A 14960-nucleotide genomic window follows, 5' to 3' on the forward strand; every position below is an offset into this window, starting at 1 on the left:
AAATAAAAACTCTTAAATAAAAATATTAAAAAATATATTTTTAGTTTTCATTTATCAGTTTAATAGTATATAATATTTGAGTACAGTTTTTGGGTAAAATCTATACATGTGTTTTTATATCAATACCCTAATTAACAATAAATATTAGTCTGATATTTTATAAATAAGTATAATGTTATTAACATTTGTTAGTAAAATTATACTCAGTATGTATAACATTAAAAGTTAACAACATGGGGCACAAGGAGCAGCACAACCTAGGGTAGCAGCGGATAGAAGACTCAACAAGTCATTGGGTGACAAAGATAGGGTAGCTGGAAATGGTGAGGTGCAAAGAGCTGGTTGGCAAGCAGGAACACAATCGGTAAAACAAGAAGGAGCATATTCAGTAGCACAAGGTGTAGCGCAAGAAGTAGCACACGGTTGACAAGCTGCACTTAATAAAGCAATTAATAATGCTGGAGGAATGGTTGGTGTATTTGTTGCAAAAGATACTGGAGGCAAAGCGATTGGAGAGCCACTTGCTAAAAGCAATTGGAGTTCTGCTGGCAGGTTAGCAGGGAGTGCTGGAGCTGGTGTTGGGGAGCATGGGGCTGGTGCTGGTGCTGGTGCTGGTGCTGGTGCTGGTGCTGGTGCTGGTGCTGGGGCTGGGGCTGGGGCTGGAGCTGGGGAGCAAGGAGCTGGTGCTGGTGTTGGTGCTGGGGCTGGTGCTGGAGCTGGGGAGCAAGGAGCTGGTGCTGGTGCTGGAGCTGATTCGCATGGAGCTGGCACTGGGAAAGGAATAGAAACTGGTAGTGGGCCATTCTTAAGAAGTGGATATAACAATTTGGCAAGTAATAAAGGTGAATATTTTATTGGTTTTTGCAGTTTAGATTCAAGACAGCAATCGAGTGATGAATCATCATAATAAGATTTTAAAACGGGTACTGGAATTGTGCATTTGTACGGTTTGCATAATGGTTTTGGGAAAAGGCATTCTGAAGATAGACAAGCCGAAGAGGCGTACACCTAAACAATAGATCATAGATTATCAGTTTGATAATTACAAAAAATGTGAACATAAGATTTGTTATAAAAATTGTCTATTAATAACTATCATTAGAAATAACTATTGTTGCTTTGATTAAACGTTGAATTATTCATAACGTACCTGAATGGCAATGAAAGCTATAACAAAACCGAAGGAATTCATGATGAACGATTGATGATATTTCGGTAGCGACAATAGTTTATATACTTCAGAAAATTCGCTAGTGTTTTGACGTATCGTCACGGACTAAGCATCTTCATCTTACGATTAAGCCATATCGGCTCGATAATAACTCGTGTTCAATAATAATAATTTACATTACACAATATTAGGTATCATACAACGCACGTTTGTGTGCGAACTTCCGACATAATACGACAACGATCAATTTATTAGCATTTCGAGTCGGTACAGTTTTGTGCAATTGCTGTAATCAACAGTGCAACGGAAAACGTATCGTTCTTTCGCTGCATGCGTATTATGTTTATATAATTTACAAACTATGTTGTAGGTACACCTACCTATTGAGACTACAGTGCTTGTACATCGAGTCGATTTCTCCTTGGAATGTGGTATTAACAACGTTGTCTCGTATGCATTATAGAATGTGTGTTAACAGCAAACGCGCTATGACGGCGAACCGATTTACTTTTTTCTTACTATCATAGCGTTTCGTACAGTCCACTGCAGTAAATCACCACCAAGTAGGTCGCTTGGAATTCTACGAAACATTAACGCTGTCCACTCGATCCATGACAGTTATTGGCTTTTATTTTGTTAGAAACCGTATAAGTGATCTATTGATAGTTTCTCTGCGTACTATTTTAGCATACGGTGAAAAATCAAAAGAAATAAAAATGTCTAATTAGCGTTTGGAGTGTTTTGACTGGCGATGGATTGAATTACGGAAGCAGAGTGTCGAATTTCTATAGCTAAGCTTTTATATTTGACACATAAATCAAGAGTGAAAAACTATAGATAAGACATAGGAAAATTGAATCCACATAAATTTAATTAAAATTACTGTTAAATATATGTATTTATGTGTTTTTTGTACGTGATAAGTTTTTAAACAATTAATACAAAATCTGTTAATAATATTTGAAAAATATCTTGCTTAACAATTATACAACAGTTATTGAATATAATAAAATAAAATTTTATTTAGGGAAAGAAAAAAAATATCATGTGTATAAATCGCCAAGACCTAGTTTTAAATCACATTGATAAATAATTTTATTAAACACAAACTGATACTAAGAATATTTTTTATAATCATAGTAATATCATAAGCTTATACATTTTTTTTAATCAATTATACCACATCAAATCCATTTGTTAAAAATTCGACTAATTTTTCTGTTAAATTTTATTCTCCAAACCAACATTTTATACTTATGTAATTTAATAGTAATTTATAACGAATTAAACGATTTTTCTAAACGTTCTTACTGATCGTTTCTAAAAAAAATTAAAAATGACAAAGTTTATTTAAGAAATAGAAGCAGGCACGTAAAAAGTATTTTATTTCAGGGGTTAAACATTTTTTTTCTATGCTATAAAAATTAGAGATTTTAGTAGTGGCATAAACAACTAGAGAAAAAATTCAAGAATTACTAACATTGTGTAAGGATCACAAAGCCGTTGTGAACATGAGTCCCTTACAACCCAATCCACCAGATTAATATAGATAGCCGTATAACTGAACTAACAATTATAGTTAATCGTGTGATATAATATTGAACACAGTACGCGCAAAATAACGATTTGATTTGTTATAATAGTAATATAATGCAAAAAAACAAATTGTAAATTTTTATAAATAAAAGTACTTTTTTGAAGCTATAGGTATAAAAATTTAGGGAAGGTACTAGAGCGTAGGGTTGTGCTACTGTATATATTACAAGAAATGATAATCATACTGAAAACACATAACTGTAGTAAAAACAAGATAAACGTATATCATTTGTATACATTTGTAATATTTGTGATAAGTCTTTTTTTTTTTTTATTTTAAGTGTAAGATAAAATTGTGATTTTTATTTCTACATCATTTTATGTGTGAGAAATAAACATTGGAATAGCATAAAGCTAAAAATGAGCGCAAGGTTTAGTTAGACCATAATACATCTAAATCCCACTTAAACTTCAATGCAAAAGTAAAATTTACTTTTTTATTTGATTGTTAATTTTTATTTTCTGCATACAATTGTAAATAAAAATAAAAAATTTCTAGCAAACATTATTTTTTTTACATTACTCTAGAATTTGACCCAATTTTACAAAAATTAATATATTTACTCAATAATCATAATATTAATTGAAAAATGTAGGCACATCTGTGCAACTTAAACTTTAATTCAATCTAACCTGATATCTAATAAAAAATATAATTTTACAGATTTATTATCGATTATAAAAGTTAAATTTAATAAAAACGTTTAGACTTATTACTTATTTGTAAGCAATTAAGAATATCTTGTGAAATAATTTTTCTGACAACTTTTAGCAAATATAGATGAAAAATTGTTAAAATACTGCAACTTCTTACAACCATTATATAATTTATTGTTACTAGATATTATATTTTCTATAGGAAAATAAAGAAATTTTATTACTTAAGTTATGTTTATAGAAATACACCATTAAGGATAATTATTTATATTAATATTACGTTTAGTTTTAATGATCTGGAAAAATGATTTACATGCTATCAAATAATAATAATAATATAATAAAAATTGATCACTTGTGGCTAGTTAATTAAGTAAAATTAAAACTATATTAAAAATATTATTAATTTAAAAAAACTAAAAAATATTAAAAATATTAAACTCAAAAGCCACAAAAAAATTAATGAAAAGTCGCGTATACGTATTTCGGAAACAATGTTACCATTATCAACGCTAAACACATACTGACACCCCGACTAGAAAAAACTCCCTTATATACCCCTAGTGACCTTATCACCTAGTGACGTTATCACTAAGTAATATTATCACATTTTGCCAGTTTACACAAGTTTAATAATGAATTTTTCAGTGGGCCAAGATCCCAATTAATTAAATTGTTTTTATTTTTAAACATTTCTATTGCTTCTCTGATATTAAGTTCTTTGTAATTATTTACGTTTTTAATTAGTTTTATGGTTTTAATAGAGTGATTATGTGTCAATAAATGTTCAGCCACTGGAGATTTCTCAATTTCTTGATTTTTAATATTTCTTAAGTGCTCTTTAAACCTGACCCCTATATTTCTTTTTGTTTGTCCTACGTAACATTTATTACAACTTTCACATTGTATTTTATAAATGCCTGATTTCCCCCCTTCATCTACCTTATCTTTAGGGTTACCTAATAAATCTCTTAAATTATTACTCTTAGATGTTACCAAAGTAATACCAAAATTCTTAAATATTTTAGTTAATCCATTTGAGATGCCCGGATAAAATAAAATTGGTGATCTAATTACTTTTTGTTCCCCCTCGCTGGAGAGTGTACTAGCTGCCCTCCTTTCTTTTTTCCACTTTTGTTTTCGGACTAATTTCAAAATTATGTTTTCGTTATACCCATTAAATTTAGCTATTTCTTTTATAACCACCAATTCTTTATCATAATCTATTTTATTCATCGGAATATTAATTAATCTGTAAACCATACTATTAAAAGCTGACAATTTGTGTTGCCAGGTGTGGTTCGATGTGTTCGGAATGTATCTGAACGTGTGTGTGTTTTTCCGATAAATTTCAAAATTTAGTTCCCCCTCTGTTCTTTTAACTAATAAATCCAAAAAAGGCAATTTTCCCTCTATTTCTTGTTCATATGTAAATTTAATCGATGGGTAAAAAGAATTTAAATGTTGTATGAAAACCCCCATATTAAAATCTTTATTTATAACTGCAAAAATATCATCGACATACCTAACCCAAATTTTTGGAAAATCACCATAAGTGTATTTTAAATTTGTTTCAAACCTACTCATAAAAAGTTCTGCTAAAAATGGTGATAGNAATCACCATAAGTGTATTTTAAATTTTTTGTGGCTTTTAAGTTTAATATTTTTTAGTTTTTTTAAATTAATAATATTTTTAATATAGTTTTAATTTTACTTAATAATAATAATGTTTATTTTTTGTATTATAAACCGCATACATCTAGTTAAACGATAATTATATAAAATCTACCGAAAAAAAAATTAAATACCGCCGAAAGAGACTAAATTACACATTTTAATGCAATTAAGTTATACAAATAAATTATTTTAAAGTTACAAATGAAATATTAATTATAAAAAATTTAAACATCAGAGGTGGCACCAAGGGTGTGTGAGTTGTGTCCCGTCTGATACGTGTATTTTATTATATTATATTATACTGAATGAAGATTAAAGATAATTTTACCTATTCAACATTTTAATAATGTCCTACTCAGAAGATCGAACCTTCAACGTCCAACTACCACTTTTCAAAAATAAGTTTCATTCATGTCGGTTTTCTCCTAAGTATAACTTGATATAACTTATATAAGGTATAAGTTGATATAACTCCAATTTTCTACATAATATTCACCTCAAATTTACTAATGACACTCCAAACATAAATTAGGACATATGCAGGAAACACCACAATCTTAACATCACTAAAATCCTGATCAATAACAGCAAGACAATACTTACAGGAACACCTTGACACTCTTGAAATATGGTTAAAAAATTAGAAAATTATAGTAAATAAAATTAAATCAGTACATGTCACATTTAAAATATACATTCTAAATTCTTCTCCCGTTTTAATAAATAATGTTCACATTCCTCCATCATATCGAATAAAATTTTTGGATTTGATATTTGACAAACATTTAACTTGGTCTCAACACTCAACGCAGAAAAGCGCAAAACGCTAAACTTCCGTCTAAATATTCAAAGACTATTTCTTTGGTCCATTTCATTACTCCACAAAAATTAAACAAATGATAATTTTATGCATTTTGGAGAAGGTAGTAATAAATGTCTTATGCATATTCCCCAAGACAAAACCTTGAGAGCACCTTTGATGGTCAATGAATGAAATGCTAATAATGACCTTGATTAATTTTGTGCGTTTAAAGTTACTTATATTTATTTTCAATATCAAATAATGGCAGTACAAATGTACAATCGCGTCAGCGTTTCATGCTAACTGTTTACTTTTTAAATTCATCAATTCATAAGTAGATAGTGTAAACACAGCTAATAAACAAGAATAAAGCGTACGATTATACACCAGGAAAATCATCCGTTTAGTAACTTATCTTATAATGCAGGAAATTTAAATATTACACGAGTAAGATTATCTATACAATACGTATATTGAATTGTCTGAAAACATATTTTATCGACCAAACGTGACGCTTAGACCACCTGGATGCGCATTAGGATGATAATATTATGTCGCCATGAAATACAGTGATTTCTTTAAAGAGATAATATCTATCAAATGATTTGTCGCCGTCATCCGAAGGACAAAATGAACTACAACTATTAGCAGGTTTTGAAAAGACAAAAATCGTATGTATGCGAATACAAACGTTTCTTTACAGTATACACGAATTTTTAAATTACTCAAATTGTGTAATATTAAGTGAAATAAAATTATAGTTTCAAAATGTGTATACCAAATTTATCGTTAACATCTAGTAAACATGTATATTTTTTAATACAAAATGTGTACAACTCGGAATATACTCAATTATTTATTATTATTTTTTTCATTTAAAAAATCTAATCGAATTACATGGTGTATTTACATATGATTACATTATAAAGAAAAACGAATTATACACATTTATTATAATGTAGCGTCTGTATTATATTCTATACGAAGTAGATAATTGATACATATGTTGAATTATTGAAAATCACAAAGAGATCAAAGTGTCATATTTACGATATGAATTTTCGTAACTGAGATCGGTGTTTATTATTAATTATTAATATTTTTTCTACTAAGATATAAACACTAGTCAACCTTAATCTTCAAAATATAAAACGGTTGATGTCACAGTAAACAATTTTTATTTATAATTTTGAATGTTATTAGACACGGTGCTTTAAAAATTCACGATGTTATTATGTCAGCATATAGAGTATTTCTTTTAACTAGCCATCCAATTTCTGTTAAAATAGTAATTTTTTTTTTACTTTTATTAGTTACATGTTCATTATATGTGTACATTAGGGTGGATCACACAAAGTCGATCATCGAAATTTTAAAGACAATCCTTTAAACTTTATTATATTATATCTTAAAAACTGATACCTTTATAAATTAAATTAAAATATGTGATATTCTTGAAAATATTAGTACATGACGGTTGATTTTTGAATACTTTTCAAATATATATTTTTTAATAAACATTTCATTTATTTTAAATATAATAAAGAATATAAGAATACTATTTTATGTTATTATAAAATTATACCGTATAAATTTAATTGAAAATTATGAAAAATCCACAAACCTATGGGAAGTCACAAATTTACCTGATTTTATTAGTTATATTTAAATAATTTTTAACTATAATTTTATTTCTCGTGGTCATTATAATATTAGGTATAACATTTAACTTTTTTACGTAAAATGCCATTGTAATTTAATTTTTAGTCCATATTTTGAATTAAATTTGACAGCAATTTTCACAAAATGTCTTTGTTAATGTATATAATAAAGTTAAAGGGGTTCTCATTAAAATTTCGTTCACCAAAGTATAAAAATGTTAATAACTTGTGAAATATTGGCCCGTTAGTTGTTTATACCAGTATTTTTTTAATTAGATTATTTTCTATTTTAAAAGCTAGTTAAATATGTATGTTGTCATATAAAAAAATAAAATTATTACCCTTATAAGACATAGGAGAAAAAAATATTTTATAACAGATAATTGGAGATAAATATCAATAATGAAAAATATAATGGCTTGATATTATTTAACTTTTACCGAAGTTATATTAAATTTCATACAATTATTTTAAATTTTGGGACGACTTTTAGAAGATGCTACTTGTATAAGAATCTTTTATGTTTATATGGATAATCAAACGTAAGTTTGAAGTACTAAACAATTAGAATTCAAAATGAATGATCTAAGTACAATAAATCAAAACGTTGGCAGTTTATTAACCCTATGCTCAGTTCTAGAAATTGGATGGCCCTCCATAGACGTATAGGAAGAGTTTTAAAAACTTTTTTTCCCGCCTTCGCTCACAATGCAAACAATCGTTATTTTAAAAGAGATATAAACTTATAAGTAGAGGCTCTTACGGAAGGTTGATATTCTAGGACTTTTGGAATTCCCTAAATACCGTCTCAATATCATATAGATAAATGTTTAATGTGCAAAAAAAATATTTTAATAATACTAAAAATGATGAACAAAACAGAAACATCAAAATAAAACATTTTAACACGTAATGTTAGCATCACTGTGAAACGTTTTGTAAAATTTGGTAGTGTTGCACCGAATTTCGTACTTATCAATTTATGACTCACGTACTATTATCATTCCAACAGTTCTTTTTCTTACTGTTAGAAGGATGCACGTCTTCAAAATTGGCACATCGGACCCTCGTGATCGTGCTAGGATATTAATACGGTGAAATATTACCAAAACGACCCCACATGCATCGACAACCGTTTTATACACTCTTGGGCGTCGATCGATCGATTTTCGGTCACTCGATTACAGTTGAATGGCGGGGAAAAGTATAATAACACTCGTGTATTTATATACGCACACATATATAATAATATATGTTGTAGCGACACAATATATAAGAGGACGTGTGCCTTGCACACGCGCTTCTACTGTCACGGGGTGAACCGTGAACGGAAATAAGACAAGCCGCTCTAGCAGATGACAGCCCGCACCCTCCTCCTATCATACATTAATCCCCTCCGCACGCAGACTTGATATTTTTCTTTCTATCTCTTTCTCTTTACAATACACGGTATACCTTATTTTTATATATATTTTTTAGTACACGTTGCCGGTCCTTCTGTTCGTACGAAACAAAGGCATCCGTATAAGAAGCGTTACAACGTCCAATTAAATTAACAACATAATTTTCAAATGAATTTCAAATACATAATTATTTAAGTACACAGTGAACAACATCTATTTGTATCGACGACATAAACTAGAGAATTTGTAGGGTAAAATCAAGCCCCCTGATATATTTTTACTATATCAAAATTATTCATTTAACAACAGTGTTCATTACTACGAAACCCAATTAAGCCTATTGCTTAATATACATTTACATATTTATACATCCTTAATTATACATTTTGTACATCACTCAATTTCACTTTTTTTCTTGCAAATAATTGCTAAACTGATTGAAAAAAACATTATAAAAATTAAAACTCAACGATATCCCAATACAATATTTCCGACTCTAATGCAATTTTTGCGTATGGAAGGAGAGACAGAGGAATTTAAGGGGTTAGATATATTTTTATTTTTTATAAATAATCAAATAGATCCAAATAATTGAGGAAGATTATATATTCAAAACCACCCATATAATAATATATACAGATGTGTCTATCATAGGATAAATATTTAAATACAATTTATAAAAAACCATGACAACTATAAATTAGTCTTTTTCACAGGCAAAATTACACATGTTCCTGTTTTATTGTCGAATAGCAATTTATTTAATGTAAGATCACCATATAAAATGCACTTGATCATTTTAATACAATTTTATTATACATTTATGTAAATACATACTTTAAAGTCAAAAAAATACTATCGGTAACGATTGCCAAATTTTTTTTTTATCGACATTTTTGTAGTATCAATAATGTTTGTGAGCTATGTACTGGCAATTTTTTTAGTGTTTTGTGACAATATTATTACAACAATATATAACGATTGTCGTATCAATAATACGATATTATTATTGTCAAAGCCTAAAACTTGAACTATAGATGTATGCGATTCTTTATGAACAGTGGAGTATGACCCGACCCTACTAACTATCAAATAACTTTACTGCTTAATAAATTAAATTCTTTGTATCTATTTTGATGATTACAAATTAAAAAAAATATGTTTGTGTTTTATTTTTTCTAAATCAAAGATGGAAGTTTATATATAATTATATAAAACAATATATAATTTATCACGAATAATGATTAATGATCTATAAATACAAGTCCCAAAGATCGTTGACTATTAATTTCCCATAAAATAAATATTCGATTGTTACATTTTTTATTCTAAAAACATTGCAATTGAAAACATTTACATTCTTAGTATTAATTAATGTGCAATTAATTAATTGTTTAACAATTGAATAATCGTTAAAAATAATACAAGTGTTATCAGGGAGTGTCGTATCCTGCCATAACCGAAAAAATTATAAGGTGTTAATACAATTTTTTTCGCTTGGAGGGAACGTGAAATTTTTTTTATGTATACCCTCCCCAAGACGAAACCCAAATTACGCGACTAAATAATATCAATTCAGATACTAATAAATATGTTCGAAAAAATCTATTTGTTCCAATGCTTGAAATATCATTTTTTGAATTACAAACAACATTCCAATAATTAATTATTTTTATATTTTAAAGTGACACAATGTAGACGTTAAAGAAAACAATTTGTCAGTTAACTGGTAGAAATATTCTGACTGGACGTCAGTGTCGAGATGTCACGTTTGCAGTTGTCCTAATTACGTAGGGCATAGCCGCATTACAATGTCTATGTAGGCAGCCGACAGACGAGGTTAAGTTGGCAACACTGCGATAGTTCCGGTAGCTGCAGCAATACTACGAAATCCGCATTATATTATTATTACTATCATTATTATTGCGGCGACCTTGAGTTGTTTTTGGAACGACTACCACTACCGCCGTCGTCGAGCGCTACCGGCACACGCTGTGCATAGTTAAATCATTTGTACGGAGCCACGATGAAGTAATAATAATGACATTGTAATCAGAGAGCAATAACTCTTGGGGACAACTGACAGGCACACTGACGATTTTTATTTTTTTTTTTATCTTACGCTATTGGCCTTCTACTTGCTACAAGATAATTTGAACACTTGAATTTTGCGCTCAACTTTTAATCAATTCGGAAATTTAATTATTTATTCAGAAGTTTTGTATTTATTTAACAAAATAATTTCCAACAAAACAAATGAACAGCTTCCTGTCGAAAAAATTAACTTGTTTTACTACTACTTTACTATGTACAGTTCGTTAAATTTACATTAATAACTCAACTAATGAAATTTTAATTGTTATTATATATCGACTAATTTTCGATCCATTTTAAAAAATTGAGTCACTACTGTCATTTGTAATAACTAATAAGATAATACCGATTATTAACATAATCCTTTTTTATATGTTCTACCAGGCAATATACCAAAATAATGATTTTTAGTTTTAGTTGTTCAATACTTAAATAACACATTGCATTTCAAATTATAGATTTGTTGTAATTAATAAACCAAAAATAATATAAAATTTATGTAAGCTATACATAATTCTTTTATTTTGACTGAATCCAATATACTAAAATATATTTATTTGAATAAATCAATGGGAAGTGAAAAGATTTTAATTATCAATCTAATGCAAATCGACTGTCATTTTTACATTTTCAATCAAAAGTAATTTTTGTAAAGTTCTTATAGTATTCCATCAATGTCAACTATTATGTATAAAAAAAAATAAAAGGGTATACAACATTAAACTCTGCGGTACTATACAGGTAATTTTATACTTTCATATACAACATGTCTTTAGTGTATTATGTGTAGTTAGTTAAATATTACTAAAAAAAATAAAAAAGTTTTAAATTGTATTAAAATAAAAACGTTTTTTTCATTTAATCTTTTCTGATTGGTAATTGTTTTTGTTGCCAAAAATCTTAGAGCATATCAGCTAAATTGGAAAGTTATCAAAAGATTTCAAATTGATACATGTTTTCAATTAGCATCTAACGATCAGTGGTTCCCAGTAGAAAGCTAAGACAACCGTTAGTTGTCATCAAACCGGAACGGAATAATAATGAATAAAATCCAAATAATTTAATCGTGTCAATGAAAAACTTATATCATAAAAAAATAAAGATATTAATATTACAAAAACCAACAATTAATATCGAAAAAGTTGAATATTTGATCTTTGATTCGGAAGACAAAGGCGATTTTCATTACAAACAGCTTTTGTTCATTCTTACTTTTAAAATTACCAAAGATTTAAAAAGACTCATATAATCACTAAATTTTTTATAGAAGATATTCGGTAGTTTTCTATAAGCTGCATATAAAAGTTGTATATCATTATTTATTTTTACCATCAAAGATTTTAACGATTTTGACACCTTCTACATATACGTCTTAATGAAATTTATATTTTGATTTCATAATTAAATAAATGCGCAAACCCGTTTATATTCAGCTTTATTTCATTAAGTAGACAACCCTGGTTTATTATTAGAGTTAGATAATTTATGACTCATTAGTACTTCGCTATTAATTCAGACAAGTAAAAATATTCAATTTTTCCCATGATAGCAAGTGAAATTGAATAATATAAAGTATGGTAAACTATATAAACTAGATTTTTTATACCACGAACATTAAATAAATCTATATATATATAATATTCATGAATATTAAAATCTGGTACATATTATTTAAAAAATCAAACGGTGCATTAATGTACTCCTTGAGTTTTTACAGATACAATATGCAATTTATTTATACAAATTGTGAAATATAGCAATGACATAATTTATAATGCGTGAAATAACTTAATATTAATTGCAAAGATTTGACATTTTAATAGATACACGTAGTTAATAGGAACATTCCGTTCAATTATAAAACTATTAAAATTATTGAACTGCAGTTTGTTATATACTTTCATCTACCCGTCTAAAAATTATTAATGGTGTATTTTAAATGTATTGCGACTATATTTTATAATTTATAAATTGAGAAGTTATTATTTAAAATTTTTTTATTAAGTATTTTCCATAAATAAATTTGTTTGTTTATTTTATGAAAACTTTCAAGATTCGATAGTATTTTTTAAATCCTAAAAATTGGATTAATTCGTAATGGGAGCTCCCTCAATAAAATTTGTTAAAATCACATAATTGTTTTTAATAAATTAAGTTAATCTTATTTTGAAAACGAAAACAACGCCGCGCGTGTATAACAAATCTTGTTTGTATGCGACCCACAACATAAAAAACAAATAGAATAACAACTTTCATAAAAGAAATTTTCTATCTAAGTGTCAATCAATAAAAATGCCATCATATAGACGTATTGGTATTTTGTTGTTAAATATAAAAAAACCTAACCAACCAAAAATAAAAATGATTTTTCTTTAATTAAGTGAATTATTCACAAATTAATTTTTAACCTGAGTAAGTTAATGAATAAGAACTGTAATATTAAAAATTAAATTAAATTATAATTAGAAAATCAATTTTTTCTATATTTCTGCGAATATATTCTCAAAATATGTGTTTCCAATATTTTTCGTATTTTTAACATTAAGTCAACAAGCAAAAAAATACGTACAAGAATGTATCCATGACTACATTTTCTAATTAAATTTATTTGGTAATATTGTAAATTTATCGCTGGGTTTACAAAAACTAAAAATATGTTACTAGATATTTGCATATGACATCATAAAAATTACTAATTGTCAATTGATTATTAATATAAAAATAATATTTCACGAATTCCTAAAAGTTTATAGTTGCATTTGTTAGACTTCAAATAAATTAATAGATTTTAATGCGGGTCACCCCATATGTTCACTGAAATGATTAATTTAGAACCCAATAAATACAAGTTTTATTTATTTCAAATGATTGCAAGCCATTTCATTCAGAACAAAAACACTGAAGAGGGTATTAAATAACGACCCTTATAAAAATCCTTTTGACATTTTCTAATTGGATTATTTCTTCTAACGGTATATCTGCGTTTTAAAAGGGTGATATGCATATAAGATACTTTTTATGTACTACACTTATTGCGCGTTTTTATAACTTGATATGTTATACACAAAACATGCATAAATAAATTACACTTATAGATTATACAATATAATCTATACCCTACACTTTAAATCATTATATTCTTGATAATAATTATTGCTGTACTAATACATTTTGCGTTACATGCCTTGTGTAACAATGTAAAATCATTTTAATTATTAAATTGATTAAAAGTATCTTAAAATGTTATTTAAAATAACATTACCTTTTATTGAAGATGAATTATATCGATAAAATTTATTTGCATTTAAATAATTTCTATCCAAAACCCCTAAAATCATTTATAGACTTGAAATCGCTGACTAAAATTTATTAAGATTTAATATAAATAATATATATTTAAAAATAATATGTATTAAATCTTAATAGACTTAATACACAATTTTAAAAATACATTTGTATGTTAGCCTACTAACTTATTGAAAGTAATAATAACTTTTGCAATGGTAATATATTTCGAATTTATAAGACGTGAAAGAGTTATTTCTGCTTCTACCAAAGAGGTTGTCTCTTTACCTTAAGGCAAGTTATTATTCCGAAGTCGGATCTATAAAAACCATTCAGGATTAATTATAATATATATTTAATGGTTTTTATAATTATCAAAATTATTATATAGATTTAATATTTTAATTAACATGATTATTAATTCGTATTAAAAGTGATTTACATTATTTTTTTAAGTAAAAAAATTATGATTTTTACCCTTTGTAAGAAAGGGCGTTTGATCTTTTTGATGGTCCGGAAAATGTATTGTGTTTTTCGATTATATTTTACTTATACTGTAGATTACAATATGTTTACAATAATACATTTAGCTAACTCTTTTACTAAAATTAGTG

General features: G+C 27.3%; 1 protein-coding gene across 1 annotated transcript; it reads right to left on the minus strand.

Annotated features, from left to right (window-relative positions):
• Positions 1-17: 17 nt before the first annotated feature.
• LOC126896159 (uncharacterized) lies at positions 18-1943 on the minus strand. The gene is made up of 2 exons (XM_050668673.1): positions 1151-1943; positions 18-1008 (listed from the first exon to the last, which is right to left on the minus strand). The coding sequence occupies exons 1-2, from the start codon at positions 1190-1192 to the stop codon at positions 226-228; spliced, it is 825 nt and encodes a 274-aa protein (XP_050524630.1). The 5' UTR covers positions 1193-1943; the 3' UTR covers positions 18-225.
• Between the last annotated feature and the right edge of the window lie 13017 nt (positions 1944-14960).

This window comes from Daktulosphaira vitifoliae, unplaced genomic scaffold (assembly GCF_025091365.1).
Source record: "Daktulosphaira vitifoliae isolate Bord-2020 unplaced genomic scaffold, ASM2509136v1 Scaffold_1, whole genome shotgun sequence".
Classification (NCBI taxonomy): domain Eukaryota; kingdom Metazoa; phylum Arthropoda; class Insecta; order Hemiptera; family Phylloxeridae; genus Daktulosphaira; species Daktulosphaira vitifoliae.